The 16,278-nt window shown below is 44.8% G+C and overlaps 1 protein-coding gene across 1 annotated transcript in view; it reads left to right on the top strand.

The window, feature by feature from the left end:
* The window catches only part of cfap65 (cilia and flagella associated protein 65), a 137,924-nt gene that overhangs the window by 90,520 nt on the left and 31,126 nt on the right, over positions 1 to 16,278 (top strand). The window contains exons 24-27 of the mRNA XM_080198323.1: positions 3,462 to 3,620; positions 8,930 to 9,073; positions 10,935 to 11,051; positions 13,851 to 13,988. Of these exons, the coding sequence (XP_080054449.1) occupies positions 3,462 to 3,620; positions 8,930 to 9,073; positions 10,935 to 11,051; positions 13,851 to 13,988 (558 nt within the window). The remainder of the gene's footprint in view (positions 1 to 3,461; positions 3,621 to 8,929; positions 9,074 to 10,934; positions 11,052 to 13,850; positions 13,989 to 16,278) is intronic.

The raw sequence follows: 16,278 nt of genomic DNA, 5'->3' as shown, positions 1-16,278 counted from the left end.
TCCACTTCAGATTAGCCATGATCTTATTGAATGGTGGGGCAGGCTCGAGGGGCTAGATGGCCTCCTCCTGCTCCTATTTCTTATGCTCTTATGTATTGTACTTTGGAAGGACAAACCAAAGTAGAACGTACGGGCTAAATGGCAGGACTCTGAAGAGTGCAGTTGAACAGAGGGATCTGGGAATGCAGGTACAGAATTCCCTAAAAGTGACATCACAGGTGGATAGGGTCGTAAAGAGTGCTTTTGGCCTTTATAAATCAGAGTATCGAGCATAAAAGTTGGAGTGTTATGGTAAGGTTGTATAAGGCATTGGTGAGGCCGAATTTAGAGCATTGTGTACAGTTTTGGTCACCTAGTTACAGGAAGGATGTAAACAAGGTTGAAAGAGTGCAGGGAAGGTTCACAAGGATGTTGCCTGGACTTGAGAAGCTGAGTTACAGAGAGAGATTAAATAGGTTAGGACTTTATTCCCTGAAGCATAGAAGAATGAAGGGAGATTTGATAGAGGTGTATAAGATTTTGATGGGTATAGATAGGGTGAATGCAAGCAGGCTTTTTCCACTGAGGCTAGGGGAGAAAAAAAAAACAGAGGGCATGGGTTAAGGGTGAAAGGAGAAAAGTTTAAAGGGAATATTAGGGGGGGCTTCTTCACACGGAGAGTGGTGGGAGTATGGAATGAGTTGCTGGATAAAGTGGTAAGTACGGGTCACTTTTAACTTTTAAGAAAAACTTGGACAGGTTCATGGATGAGAGGAGTGTGGAGAGATATGGTCCAAGTGCAAGTCAGTGGGACTAGGCAAAAAATGGTTTGGCACAGACAAGAAGGGCCAAAAGGCTTGTTTCTGAGTTGTAATTTTCAATGGTCCCTGGATGTTCCAAAGCACCTGACTGCAAATGATGCACTTTTCAAGTTTCGCTGGAGTTGGAATGCTGGAAATGTGGCAGCCAATTTGCACTGTAAGCTCCCACAAACAGCATTCTGATAATGACCATGTAATCCACTTCAAGTGCACTAAGATGTCAGCCAAGGGTTTTGTGCTCAATTCTCTGGAGGGAGACTAGAGCCCACAACTTCCTGAGTCAGAGGCAAGAGTGTTACCCACTGAGCCACAGTTCACACCACAGAATGTTGTCCACTTGCCAGTGTCTCCTCCACTGATACTCAAAGATAAGTACTTGACGGGATTATAGTTCATGTTAATGGAATGAGTTGAAATTGGTTTGTTTTCATCAGCTAAAAGGAGCAAGTATGTGTAGACATGGAGAACAACAGCACTTCTGTAACCAAATTAAAGTTAAGCCTGGATTGTTAATGAAACAAAAGGCATACATTTTGGATCACATGGCAAGACTACCAGTTAAAATGATTGCTAGGTATAAAACATTAGATGAAACCTTGGCAGCGATGTGGTGAATTGAATAGAGGGACAAAGAGTGGAATTTTACGGCCCCTTCTGCCAGTGAAATTCTTTGTTCTGACTGAAGCCAGTGGATCTTTGAATGTTTTGTCATATTTATTGGCATGAGTGGCAAAATTTTCACTGCAACCTCATTGTGGTGTTAATGTAAATCTACTTGTGACGCTAATAAATAAACTTTTAAAATTCTGCCCAAAGTCTCAGTTGTTGTCCAAGCTTCATTTTTATATTTTTTTCAATATTCCTTGTCCCGTTGTGAGTTTTCTTAGAATCCTACAATGCCGAAAAAGGCCTTTTGGTCCATCGAGTCTGCATCGAGCACAATCCCATCCAGGCCCGATCCTTGTCACTCCATATATTTATCCTGCTAGTCTGCCTGGCATGTAAGGGGCAATTTTACACAGTCAATCCACCGAACCTGCACATGTTTGGACTGCGAAAGGAAACCGGAGCACCCAGAGGAAACCCATGCAGACACAGGGAGAATGTGTCCACACATTCACAGGGAGAATTGTCCACAGACAGTGACCCAAGCCGGGACTTGAACCCGGGTCCCTGGCGCTGTGAGGTAGCAGTGCTAACCGCTGTGCCACCGTGCCGCCCATAAAGTGAGCATTCATCTGGGAGTTGAATCTCAGATGTCAGGTTCAGCAAATTCATTGATAGCAGCACTTAAAGCGAGAGTCATAACCCTAGGCCAATGAGCTGACACAGTTTTGTGGGACATGCAGGCCAAAATTTTGCACCATCAAAAATCCAGTCTCCTGGGACTGCTCCCAAATCTACAGAATTTTGGAGGATGACAGCCAACGCATCCACTATTTCCAGGGTCACCTCCTTTTAGTACTCTGGGATGTAGATTACCAAGCTCTGAGGATTCATTGGCTTTCAGTTACATTAATTTCTCCAACTCCTATTTCTTTAGTAATACCAATTTACTTCAATTCCTCCTTAAGTCTACTTATTCGTCTTACAAGTAGGCTTACATTAACACTGCAATGAATTTATTGTGAAAACCCCCTAGTTGCTACACTCCAGCGCCTGTTCAGGTACACTGAGGGAGAATTTAGCATGGCCAATTCATCTAACCTGTATGTCTTTCAGACGGTGGGTGGAAACCGGACCACCTGGAGGAAACGCACACAGACCTGGGGAGAACATGCAAACTCCACACAGACAATGACCCAAGCTGGGAATCAAATCTGGGTCCCTGATACTGTGAGGCAGCCATGCTAACCACTGTGCCACCATGCCGCCTAGACTCTTGGTTCCTTTGTTTTTCTGGGAAGTTATTTGTTTCTTCTCCTGTGAAGACAGAACTGAAATAGTTGTTTAACTGGAAAGGTTAGAATATGGAACTTGCCACCACAGAGTGTAGTTGAGGTCAACAGCATGGACACATTGAAGAGGAAGCTGGATACGTACATGAGGGAGAAAAGAATGGGAGAATATGCTGACAGGATGAAATGAATTAGGAAGGAGGTTTGTGTGGAGCATAAACACCAGCTCCAGCTGGGCTGAAGGGCCCATTTCTATGTTGTAATATTCTATCTAATTCAAGCATGTTTAACTTCAAGAATCCAGGCACATGCCCAACATGTGCTTTGGCTGCTGGAGTGAAGGTTACACCATTCGGCCCATCGAGTCTGTGCCAACCACAATCGCTCAAGCATTTATAACATGAATCCAATTATACTCGTTCTAGCATGATAGAAAGACAACCAGAAATATTGGAAATATGAAATAAAAGAAAAGACTGGAAATAATCAGCAGAAAATAACAGGTTAACATTTGGGAGGTGACCCCTCCGCCCCATAAGGATCACATTTTGCTGATGGACAGCACTATAAACATCAAACTCTTCGTCTTCACATTGGTGATTGACTCACTGTATGTGTTCTGCGTTATGTGGGATTTAAGTGGAATTTCAATTACTCTCTGACTGTTGTGGCTCATTCTGAGACTTCCATTCTTCAACTGAAACTTTATTTTGGCTTTGCATGTACTCCAGTAAATTGGATTTCTACCTTGTCTTTTCTCTAGGTGAACATCCCCATTCATATCCTGTGTGGTGATTCTGCCTTGGTGACCTTCACAGGTATTGGATATGATACGCGGGTCCTAGGCAACTCTGCCTCTTTCAATGACCCATCTTCCTACTTTGGAGCTCCAGCTGTCCAGCGAGCACCAGTCCTTGGGCAGGTGAGAGTTGGATTGATCATCGGACTGTACTGTATTTCAAGGATCTCTTAAACCCTTTGTCACGTATGGATTTGTTCCTGTTACACGGAATTCATTAGGAAACTAACAACGGCATGTTTAATGCCACTCACTCATTTTTGGTATGGAAATAGCCCAGCAATTTGCAGTGACGAAATGGTATGCTATAAATTTGAATTGTCACACATTGCTGAATGATGTACAGTGTTCTGTTGTTAGTGGCAACAGAGTCTCAGTGCCCTGGGAGTCTTAAGCAATTGCTCCTTTCGTAACTTAGAAATGGTACATAATACAGGAGCCATATCAATGACAAGTTTCCTGAAACCCAAGTCAACCTTCCCTGCTCAGAAAAGGAACAATTAAAATTTTGGAGTTTTGACCCAGCATTGCAGATTGCTCCAAATGCAGGGTTTTTAATTTTTTCATTACTCTTTGTCTCAGTATCATTTCTATTGCTTTTAATCTGCCAGGATAGTTTCCTTCAACAGTGTGTGTTGGAGCCAACGAGGGAACGAGCTATCTTGGATCTGGTGTTATGTAATGAGGTGGGTAGAATTAGGGACCTTGTGGTGAAGGATCCTCTTGGGGAGAGTGATCATTGTATGGTGGAGTTTCTGGTGCAGATGGAGGAGGAGAAAGTGGGTTCCCGGACACGCGTCCTTTGTTTGAACAAAGGGGAGTACGGTAGGATGAGAGAAGAATTGGCGAATGTTGACTGGGGGAGCGCGTTGGAAGGTAGGTCTGCTGAGGAGCAGTGGAGGATCTTTAAGGAGTTCTTTCTTGGTGCTCAGCAGAAATTTATTCCGATGGTTAAAAAGGACCGTAGGAGGAGAGGTAATAAGCCGTGGATAACGAAGGAGGTGAAGGAAAGTGTTAAATTAAAAGCGGAGGCATTTAGAGTAGCTAAGAGTAGTGGGTGAGAAGAGGATTGGGAGAGGTTTAAATGTCAACAAAGATTGACAAAAAAGTTGATAAGGAAGGGTAGGAGAAACTATGAAGCTGGGCTAGTGCTTCATATAAAAAAGGATAGCAGGAGCTTTTATGAATATATAAAAGGGAAGAGGCTGGCTAGGGTGAACGTTGGACCCTTGGAGGATGAGAGGGGGGACTTAGTGGTAGGGGATGGGGAAGTGGCTGAGGTCTTGAATAACTTTTTTGTTTCGGTCTTCACGGAGGAAGATGTGAATAATTTGCCGGGTGTTAGCGATGGAAAGGTGGTAGAACTGGAGGGTCTCAATGACATTATTGTTACTAGAGAGGCGGTGCTCGACAGACTGGAGGGACTGATTGTGGACAAGTCCCCAGGACTGGATGGAATGCATCCGAGGGTTCTGAAAGAAATGGCGGAGGTGATAGCGGATGCCTTGGTGGTTATTTTCCAAACGTCGCTGGATTCCGGGGAAGTGCCGGAAGATTGGAAAGAACATAAGAACATAAGAACATAAGAAATAGGAGCAGGAGTAGGCCATCTAGCCCTTCGAGCCTGCCCCGCCATTCAATAAGATCATGGCTGATCTGTCGTGGCTCAGTTCCACTTTCCCGCCCTCTCCCCATAACCCTTAATCCCTTCTCTTATCAAAAACCCATCAACCCGCTTCTTAAAAATATTTAGCGAGGCAGCCTCCACCACTTCAACGGGCAGAGAATTCCAGAGATTCACCACCCTTTGAGTGAAGAAGTTCCTCCTCAACTCCGTTCTAAACCGCCTCCCCTTTATCTTGAGGCTGTGCCCCCTAGTCCTACTGTCTTTTTTGAGCGGGAAGAGTCTCTCCACCTCTATCCTATCCATCCCATTCATCATCTTATACGTCTCAATGAGATCTCCCCTCATTCTTCTAAACTCTAACGAGTACAAGCCTAGTTTATTCAGCCTCTCCTTAAGAAGGGTGCCAGGCAAAAGGCGGGGAATTATAGGCCGGTTAGTTTAACGTCTGTTGTGGGTAAAATGTTAGAATCCGTCATCAAGGAGGAAGTAGCGAGGCATCTTGAGGGGAATTGCTTGATAGAGCAGACGCAGCACGGTTTCGTTAAGGGGAAGTCGTGTCTGACAAATTTATTGGAGTTCTATGAGGATGTGTCTAGGGCGGTGGATAGAGGAGAGCCGGTGGATGTGGTCTTTCTTGATTTTCAGAAGGCGTTTGACAAGGTACCTCACAAGAGGTTATTGCAGAAGGTAAGGGGGCATGGAGTTGGGGGTAGGGTGTTAGCGTGGATAGAGGATTGGTTGTCAAATAGGAGGCAGAGAGTGGGGGTCAATGGGTGCTATTCGGATTGGCGGTTGGTGACTAGTGGAGTGCCCCAGGGGTCGGTGCTGGGGCCTCAGCTATTTACCATTTATGTAGATGATCTGGAGGAGGGAACCGAGTGTATGGTGTCGAAATTTGCTGATGACACCAAGATTGGTGGAACGGCAAATTGTGTGGAGGGTGTGGAGAGTCTGCAGAAGGATCTAGATAGCTGGGTGAATGGGCCAGGAACTGGCAAATGGAATTTAATGTTGGCAAGTGCGAGGTGGTCCACTTTGGTAGGAATAATGGTAGGAAGGATTATTACTTACGTGGCGAAAAACTGCAGCAGGCGACGGTGCAGAGGGACCTCGGGGTCCTTGTGCATGAGTCGCAAAAACCCAGCCTGCAGGTGCAGCAGGTGGTCAGGAAGGCTAATGGGATGCTGACCTTCATAGCGAGGGGGATTGAATATAAAAGTAGGGAGGTCTTGCTGCGGCTGTATAGGGCATTGGTGAGGACGCAGCTGGAGTACTGTGTGCAGTTTTGGTCGCCGTACTTACGCAAGGATATTTTGGCCTTGGAGGGAGTGCAGAGGAGGTTTACTAGGCTGATACCGGAGATGAGGGGGTTGAGCTATGAGGAGAGGCTGAATAAACTAGGCTTGTACTCGTTAGAGTTTAGAAGAATGAGGGGAGATCTCATTGAGACATATAAAATGATAAATGGGATGGATAGGATAGAGGTAGAGAGACTCTTCCCGCTCAGAAAGGACAGTAGGACTAGGGGGCACAGCCTCAAGATAAAGGGGGGTGCGGTTTAGAACGGAGTTGAGGAGGAACTTCTTCACTCAAAGGGTGGTGAACCTCTGGAATTCTCTGCCCGTTGAGGTGGTGGAGGCTGCCTCGCTAAATATTTTTAAGACGCGGGTTGATGGATTTTTGATAAGTGAGGGGATTAAGGGTTATGGGGAGAGGGCGGGAATGTGGAACTGAGCCATGACAGATCAGCCATGATCTTATTGAATGGTGGGGCAGGCTCGAAGGGCTAGGTGGCCTACTCCTGCTCCTATTTCTTATGTTCTTATGTCCTTAGGTTCTTAATCCATTCTTTCTTTTCCTCTCTTCATTTCTCTTTCTGTGACTGATTCAATTAATCCACTCTATTTCTCCACTGGTCCTCTGTTTCTTTCTTAACCCTTATACCTCACAAGTTAAGGAGACAGTCCTTAGGGTCTGAGATTTACTGAAGTCCCATTTGTCCCAAAATCCTCACTGTGCCATTATTGTGGTGTTTGTCCCCTCCATGGGGCAATCTGCCAAAAGGGCCATGTTACCCAGATGACCAGTCATGGACCAGGGTGGAGGATTACCCTAGCAAGTGTGGTCTTCTGTATCAGTTTGATCTTGGACGCTGACTGGCAGCCATGAGGCTGCAAGTCTTTGTATTGTAGTTATATCTAAATAAATGTTGCACTTGTTATTTATTTAACTGGTGAACAAGAATTATTACACTGGCAATGAGAGATTAATGATAAGGGAAAGAAAAAGCAGTCCCAAGATCGTGAGTATAAACCCACATTCAAGTTCAGTTCAGGTTGAGAAATAGATGAGTGTTTGCAGATATGCCCCTATTACGTTTGATGCCTCTTTGGAGCATTGGAGACAACACATTGAACATTTGAACTACTATTTTCAGCCCCACAGAGGAAGGTAAAAGAAAGGCAATGCTTCTGAGCATGTGTGGAAGACAGGCCTACAATTTAATATGCAGCCTAATATTCCCCAAGCAGCCCAGTCCCAAGACATTCATTGAAATTGTTGAATTGCTGAAAACACACTACCACCCAAAGCCATCAGTAATATTGCAGTGATTTAAGTTTAACTCAACTGGGAGAACTGCTGGAAATACTATTGCAATTTATATTATCAAGTTAAGTCAGATCTCAGAGCACTACGAATTCAGAGCCACTTTCAATGATATGGTGGGACCATTTAGTCTGCGGGGTAAGTAATGAGGTCATCCAAAGGAAGCTATTAGCAGAGGCAGATATAATTTTTAAGAAGATACTGGAGATAGTGCTAGCGACAGTGAGTGCCGAGATGAACGCACAGGAGTTTCCCAGTATGCAAAATGCCGCGGTTCACCAGTTAGGGTGGGAAGCTAAAAATGAAGATGTCATTTTAAAACTGGAAGCACCCAGGGCACCAAAAATAATCCCTCTACATTTCACGATGGTACAGTGGTTGGCACTGCTGCCTGACAGCACCAGGGACCCGGGTTCAATTCCTGGCTTGGGTCACTGTCTGTGTGGCGTTTGCACGTTCTCCCCATGTCTGTGTGGGTTTCCTTTGAGTGCTCCGATTTCTTCCCACAGTCCAAAGATGTCGGGTTAGGTGCCTGGACTAATATCTACCCACAACCAACAAAAATGTCAAAACAAGCAAATGACCTGGTCAATATCTCATTGCAATCTCTGGGACATCCGTCCATGTAAATTATTACCGAGCCATTACAGTGACTACTCTTTACATATCATTTAATTGTTTGTGAAGTACTTATTGTAATGATTAGATAGCTTGTCCATAACATCATAAGACTGTAAGACATAGGAGCAGAATTAGGTCACTTCACCCATCGAGTCTGCTGACCATTCAATCATGGCTGATGTTTTTCTCATCCCCATTCTCCTTCCTTTTCCACATAACCCCTGATCCCCTTATTAATCAAGAACCCATCTCTCTCGGGCTTAAAGACACCTAATGATCTGGCTTCTGTGGCAAAGTGTTCCACAGATTCACCGCTGTCTGCCTGAAGAAATTCTTTCTCACTTCTGCTTTAAAGGATCATCCTTTAGTCTGAGGATGTACCCTCTGGTTCTAGTTTTTCCTACTAGTGGAAACATCCTCTCCACATCCACTCTATCCAGGCCTTGCAGTATCCTGTCAATATTCAAAGTTCGGCAAAAAATTTATAAAGAATGGTACCTAGGCAATGTATTGGAGAGTTTCTGCAATTGGAGAGGGCAAGAAGTGTTCCTAAAGTTCCAGGATTTTTTTTTGGCAGCTAATGTTTTTGTCGGAAGAGCGGATTTCTTTTAGAAATGTCCCTGTCTTCACTAAATCAAGCCGCATGATCTTTCTGTACAACGTTTCTGAGACAGAAGTCATTTCATATAAATGGTACTCAACATCAGCACACATCAGCGAGGTGAGAGATTAGCAATTTCTTCCAAGTTTACGATCATGAAATGATAATAGTGGGATCAGATTTATTGTCTGTAGTTTTTATCTTTAGTTGATAAATATGTTTTGAAAAAACTTTTTCTGTCTGGGCCCTGTTGTTTTATTTTTCTGGCTGCAGCTGGTTTAAAGTAATTTGTACCAATTACCTTAAACCAGAGCCAGGTTCTTAAACAGATTTTTGGCCTTTCATTTTCATGTGTAGATGACCTAGTGTTTCTGATGGGATGGTTGAGTATTTCAGGTGCTGGTTGAGCTTGGGGCAGCATGCTGCAACATTGGCCTTTCCCCCGCTATCTCCGTACCCCGATCAGGCTACCTGACTACTGCCTCAAGCTAATACAAGAGTTGCGGGGCACTTAATGCCTCCAAATCCATCTTCATCAGGGCCAATTTATTATCAAGATCTCCCTGTTTCTAGCTCTGAAACATTATCGGCCTCTCACCCACCACTCCCAAAATGCTCATTAACACCTTTTGAATTTTAAGACTTCATATGGCCTTGGTTGTTTGGCCATTTCCATCCCAAGAGAACCTCAATTCACCCAGAATCCTGTCTCCGATATTTTCCCCTGTACAAGGACCCACGCTTTTCAAGATCCACCATGCCTCAGCGAAGGAATTGTTAATATCTCTGGGGGCGATCTTACCAGCTGTTCGCACCACGCTCCCATTGCAGCGAGGTTGGAGAATTTGGAAAATTTGTCAGCATGAATGGTAGTAACATTCTGGCCTTTGTCTCCAAATTCCTCCATGGCCTTGCCTACCTTTTCCTCCATGATCATGTGCAATGGCAGGTTATTGCCTGACGCTGACTCATTGGTCATTCCCCACCGATGACAATCTGCTCTACACAGTAAGCATGTCCTCTCTCTGTGCAACTCCCTTCCTCCACAACAATTTGCATTCATGTGGTCCTTGTAATGTAGCACAGTGTCCCAGTGTGTTTCACTGGTACATCAGCAGCCTAGGTGTGAAAAGCTGAGCCACCTGTGGAAATATTGGTGAGGTGGGTTTCAAAATGAATTATTTAAAAGGAGAAGAGAGAAGCAGAGCAGTAAACCTCTCTGACACAATTGCAGAGCTTAGAGCCTAGACAGCTACAGGCACAGCTGCCAATGGTGAAACAATGAAAATTGGAGGCCAATAATTGGAGGATACAGAGTATCTTGAAGGATTGGATGGCACGGTGGCACAGTGGTTAGCACTGCTGCCTCACTGCACAAGGGACCCGGGTTCAATTCCCAGCTTCGGTCACTGTCTGCGTGGAGTTTGCACATTCTCCCTGTGTCTTTGTGGGTATCTCCTGGGGGCGCTGGTTTCCTCTCACATCCAAAGATGTGTCGGTTAGGTGGATTGGCCATGCTAAATTGCCCCTTTGTGTCAAGAGGACCAGCTAGGGTAAATGCATGGGGTTACGGGAATAGGGCTGGATGGGATTGTGGTTGGTGCAGATTTGATGCACTGAATGGCCTCCTTCTGCACTGGAGGACTCTGTGATGTAGAGCTGGAGGGGAAGGGTGAGGCCATGGAGGAAATTGAATATTTGGATGAAATTTGTCATTCAATTCCTGCTTTTGAAACCCCTTCTCTTCAGCTTTGCTTTTTCCCATTCCCCATCAATCATTTTTTTACCTCCTGTTTGATATCCAATTATTTCTACCCATAATCTGTAGAATCATTCAAGCATCTTTCTATATGTCAGGAGTGTGAACTAGATGTAAGTTGTTACAATAGTATGATTTGAGACAGTTGCTTCTCATTTTGGTCCATGCATCACTTCACTGCGCCTATCTAAGTCTTGTTAACTTTAGCTACTCTTTTTACAGGTATTAAATGTTTGTCCTGTTCGTGGAGTGCTTCATCCTGGAGAAAGCGCACATTGTATTGTCACACTGAGATCACACAAAACACCTTGCTTCTATGACCTGGATTTAATTTGTGAGGTAACTCCTTTTAACTTATCTATAAAAAGGATTTGAACTGATAGGAAACTGTGCTCAGGAATCACTGGAGGCAGCTACCCAGCTGTGGCCTTAGCCTTTTTGCTTTTGCCTCAAACTCTCCTGTTCCATCTCGTGAAAGGACTGCTCTTTTGTGTTAGGGAACAAAGATAGTTTTAAAGAATTTATAATTGTATTGCTAAACATTAGAAATAAGACAAAGAGCAAAGAACAACACAGCACAGGAAACAGGCCCATCGGCCCAATGAGCCCGCACCGCCATTTCAACATTATGAGTCCCCTCTCCACCCATGACCCTTGTCTATGCTTATGGCACTCCACGTTGAGGGAAGACTAATTTAGGGACAATTTGTTACACCAATCAGCCTAACAGCACATCTTTGGGGTGTGGGAGGAAACCGGAGCACCCAGAGAAAATACATAGTTTTAAGACATAGTTTAAAGTGTGCTTAATTTAATGCTTTTGAGCCTGGAAGGGTAAAACCTCTATCACAGAATCCCTACAGAAGGAGGCTATTCAGCTCATCAAGTCTGCACCGATTCTACAACACAGCATCCCACATAGGCCTTACCCCCATAACCCCATGTGTTTACCCCATTAATCCCCCTGACCTACACATCTTGAGACGCTGAGGGACAATTTAACATGGTCAATCAACCTAACCTGGAACATCCTGAGGTCATATAAGGTTACTATATTATGCAAGTTTTTCTTTCCTTTGAAGTGGTAGGAAGTGTTCCATGCACAGTCACATGAAGTGCCAGGGTCTCTCAGCATCTAAACAATGCTTGCACTTGGCCCTTACCTTCAGCATTCTAATGCAAATTGTTTTTGAGTAGTTTCAACTCAATACTTGGAATATATAAGCCCCTACTGCAGTCAAATGGGCAATCTTGCTCCAACAAACCCATGTAGAAAATAGGCACAGGACAAGAAAAGTGAAAAGGTAGCATTTTAAAAGGGGTGGAGGAACTGATACCTCAGGGATCGAAAGTAACAGGACACGTTGATAAGAAAAAGAAGCATAGGGGATTCTTGGCTTTATAAATAGATGTGGAGGTCTCTTTACCTAAGGATGGATACACTATCCCAAGAGGGAGTGCAACAAAGATCTGCAACAAAGGTGGAATTTTAATGCCTATCCCTTGTTGCCTTGCAAAGATGGTGGTGAGCTGCCTTTCATATGCTGTGGGTTGACCCATAATGCCATTAGGGAGGGAATTCCAGGATTTTGACCCAGCAACTTAAAAGGAATGTTGATATATTTCCAAATTAGGATGGCGTGTGGCTTCGAAGGGAACTTGCAGGTTCCCATGTATTTGCTGTCCTTGTCCTTCTAGAAGGGAGTGGTGGTGGGTTTGGAAGATGCTGTCGAAGGATCTTTGGTGAATTACTGCAGTGCACCTTGTAGATAGTAGACTGGGCCCTTATTCCCTTGAGTTAAGAAGAATGAAAGGAGATTTCATTGAAGCATACAAAATTCTTCCAGAGCTCGACAGGGTAAATGCAGAAAGGATGTTATCCATGGCTGAGAGGGGTGGTTCTAGAACCAGGGGACACAGGCCAGGATTCTCTGCTCCTGTTCATGTTGAGCGGGTTTCTTAGAGCAGGGAAACTTAAGAGAAGATTTAATAGAGCTATTTTGGAAGAAACTGTTTCCATTGGCATATGGGTCAGTGAGCAAAAGACACAAATTTAAGATAAATAACTTAAGAACCAGAGGGGAGATAGAGTCATGGGGTGGGGGGGTGTGTGGGGGGGAGTGGGAGAGCAGTCTTACTGGCTCATCATGCCAATCGATCAGCTTGATGAGCTGGTAAGGTTATGAGACCTTAGGGTGACACGGTCGCACAGTGGTTAGCATTGCTGCATCATAGCGCCAAGGATCCGGTTTTGATTCCTGGCTTGGGTCGCTGTCTGTGTGGAGTTTGCACATTATCCCCACGTTTGCATGGGTTTTCCCCAGGTGCTCCAGTTTCTTCCCACTGTCCGAAAAATGTGCTGGTTAGGCGCATTGGCCATGCCAAATTCTCCCTCAGTGTACCCGATTAGGCGCTGGAGTGGTGACGAGGGGATTTTCACAGTAAGTTTATTGCACTGTTAAAGTAAGCCTACTTGTGACTAAGGAACTTTAAAACTTTAACTTTGGAGAGGCGAAAATTTGGAAACATTATTGAGCAGCGGAGAGGAAGCTTTCTGCTGAATATAATTTGCCCTGTCTGTGACCTGGGAGAATTGAGTGCTTGAAATGCCCCATCCTTTTGATAAACATTAAATTCACCTTCTTAACAAAACCATTTTGCTCCCAACGTGGAAGATTGCCAGGAAAGGCCCAGCCGGTGGTTTCTGAGTGCACTATTGTGCGTTTGTGTGTTTAAGATGATGAAGAGATTTGATGGTGAAGGTAGAAGCTATTTCCCCTGGTGGAGGGAGGCCAAAACAAGAGGGCATGGCCTTCAAATCGGAGCCAGGCCATTCATGGGCAATGTCAGGAAGCACTTCCTCACTCTAAGGGTAGAGAAATTGAACATTCTCTTCCCAAGAAAGCTGTTGAGGCTGTTTTAATTTTCAGTTGAAAACCTTAAAACTGTAGGATGGATAGATTTTGTTAAGTAGTGTTACAGAACCAAGACGGGTAAACGCAGTTAGGGTACAGGTCAGCAATGATCTGACTTGAATGTGAAACAGGCTCGAGGGCCTCAAAGGCCTCCTGTTCTTGTGTATGGAACTGCAACACTCTGTAAATCTGTCTGATTTTACTGACTTGATCTCCTTGATAGGTTTACTGTAAGAGACAGGTAACACAGTACCAGAAAGAACTCCAGGAGTGGGAGAAAGAGAAAGGCCGGCAGAAAGTCGAATTCACTATTACAGAATGGGGTCTGCAGCCCAATCAACCGCCAGTTCGCCAAAGACAGGTAGCTGCTGCTAATAAAAAAAAGGCTGGGATTGAGTATGTTTAGCACAAACTGTGATGGCTGATCAGATTGATAAACAGCTTGTCAGGAGCTCAAGTTCTGTGTCACTCATTGCTCACTGGAGGCTAAATGTATAGGATTGTGAGACCAGAACTTGGAACTTTTAATTCTTCACTCTGCCCTGTTCTGTTACATGGCCACACAAGCCTACTTCCTTGTTGAGGAATGTAATTCCAGAAAGTTACAGTTCAGACACTGGGTAACACATTTCCAGATTACAAGGCATGTGTAACTTCCCAGGGCATCAAGTTTGAGGATTGTGGATGCACCCACAAGAGTGACTCTTAGCATTGAGTGAGAGAAATAATCTGACCAATGTATCAGCCTCAAATTCCTTCCAGAGGGAGATGGTGCCGCAGTGGTATTGTCACTGGACCAGTAATCCAGAGATCCAGGGTAATGCTTTGGGGACCAGGTTTGATTCCCACATGGCAGTTTTGAATTCAATAAAAATCTGGAATTAAAGCCAGAGTTTTACTGCCCTGATCACCATGGGATTGGAATGGGCGAGGGGTGGAACATGAAAAGCTCTAGTTGACCTCTGGCAGAATTTTACAGTTTTAGATGAGTGAGGCTGTAAAATCCCGCCCAATAAACATTATAGAAACATAGGCATAGAAACATAGAAGATAGGAGCAGGACGAGGCCATTCAGCCCTTCGGGTCTGCTCCACTATTCATCATGATCATGGCTGATCATCCAACTCAATAGCCTAATTCTGCTTTCTCCCCATAACCTTTGATTCCATTTGCCCCTAGTGCTATAGCCAGCCGGCTCTTGAATACATTCAATGTTTTGTAATCAACCATTTCCTTTGGTAATGAATTCCACAGGCTCTTTGGGTGAAGACATGTCTTCTTATCTCCATCCTAAATGGTCTACCCTGAATCCTCAGACTGTGACCCCTGGCTCTGGACGTTCCCACCATCAGGTGATGACCATGAAACCCATCTGGTTCACAAATGTCTTTAGGGAAAGAAAACTGCCATCCTTAACTATGATCCCAGATCCACAGCAATGTGGTTGACTCTTAACTGCCCTCTGAAATGGAGGAATGAGACACTCAGACCAAGGCCAATTATGGATGAGCAACAAATGCTGGCCTTGCCAGGGAGGCCCACATCCCTGAATGAATAAAGAATAAATAAATAAAAACAGAGAATGCTGGAAAAACTCAGCAGATGTTTACCAAACAATTGTTGAGCAGAGGACGGAGTTGAGCTTTCACCACTTGGATCTGTCCAGTCAGGGTGGCAAATAGAGACCATGGAACCTTTAATCGTAAGGTTAGGGAAACCATGCAGGACATGCTAGGTTCCTGTTGACAGGCTTGTGGCAGATAAGTATGTGGGCCTAGTTGATTGCAAGACACCTTGTGAAGCCCCTGATAAATTTTGGCGTGTTACATAGAACAACTGCATTGAACTACCTCTCGACCTTAAAAGTGCTGTGGATGGGGCAGAGTTGTCTCACTAGTGCAGCATCACTTCCAAGTTTGATTCTGTTAATACCAGAAGTTCACACACCTTTTTGTTTCGGGATAATGAGAGTGGGAACCTGGGCTGATTTTCCTCCTCCATAACCCTGGGAGATGAGATTAAAACCTGGTGTTGTTGTGAGAGACTTCTTACTGTGTTTACCCCAGTCCAATGCCGGCATCTCTACATCATAACTGAGACAAGTCACAGTTACAACTGAGATTAACCCACTTTGCACTGAAAGGGGTTTAAATTTGGGTCGGACTGGATCAATTGGGAAGGATATTTAAATGGCGGAGTTTCCCACCCCATCACCCAAAGAGTCGGCGGGCGGACAGCCCCGAAACCACTAAACACTCTGAGGAGAGTTAATTGGCTGAAGATGGGACTTGTGCCTCTCACTTTGGCAGAAGTCCTGCCTCATAGAGCTACTGGGGAATCTGACTGGTTGAAAGCTCTCCATGGTCCCAGCAATACCAGTGGCCAGGACTGGGACAGAAAGTAGGTTCCCACATTCTGAGTCCAGGATCAGGTATAAGCAAAGGTTCTCATGGCAGGGAGGGGCGCTGAACCTGGGCGTTGTTGGAGAGGTGTGTGCAGAGGGAATCAAGGGACAAGGGTCTTGTTGGAGAGGCCAGTGGGGGGAATTGGGAGCACAGGTGGGTGACAGACCTTTAGGGTGGAAAGGGAACCCTAGAGGGGGGCTCTGCCCTCAATTCCTTCCTGAAGTCCAAGCTTGGTGATTTGCTGAG

Source organism: Carcharhinus amblyrhynchos, chromosome 11 (genome assembly GCF_965287045.1).
Source record: "Carcharhinus amblyrhynchos chromosome 11, sCarAmb.v2.hapA, whole genome shotgun sequence".
Classification (NCBI taxonomy): domain Eukaryota; kingdom Metazoa; phylum Chordata; class Chondrichthyes; order Carcharhiniformes; family Carcharhinidae; genus Carcharhinus; species Carcharhinus amblyrhynchos.
This window is presented reverse-complemented; position numbering and strand designations above follow the sequence as displayed.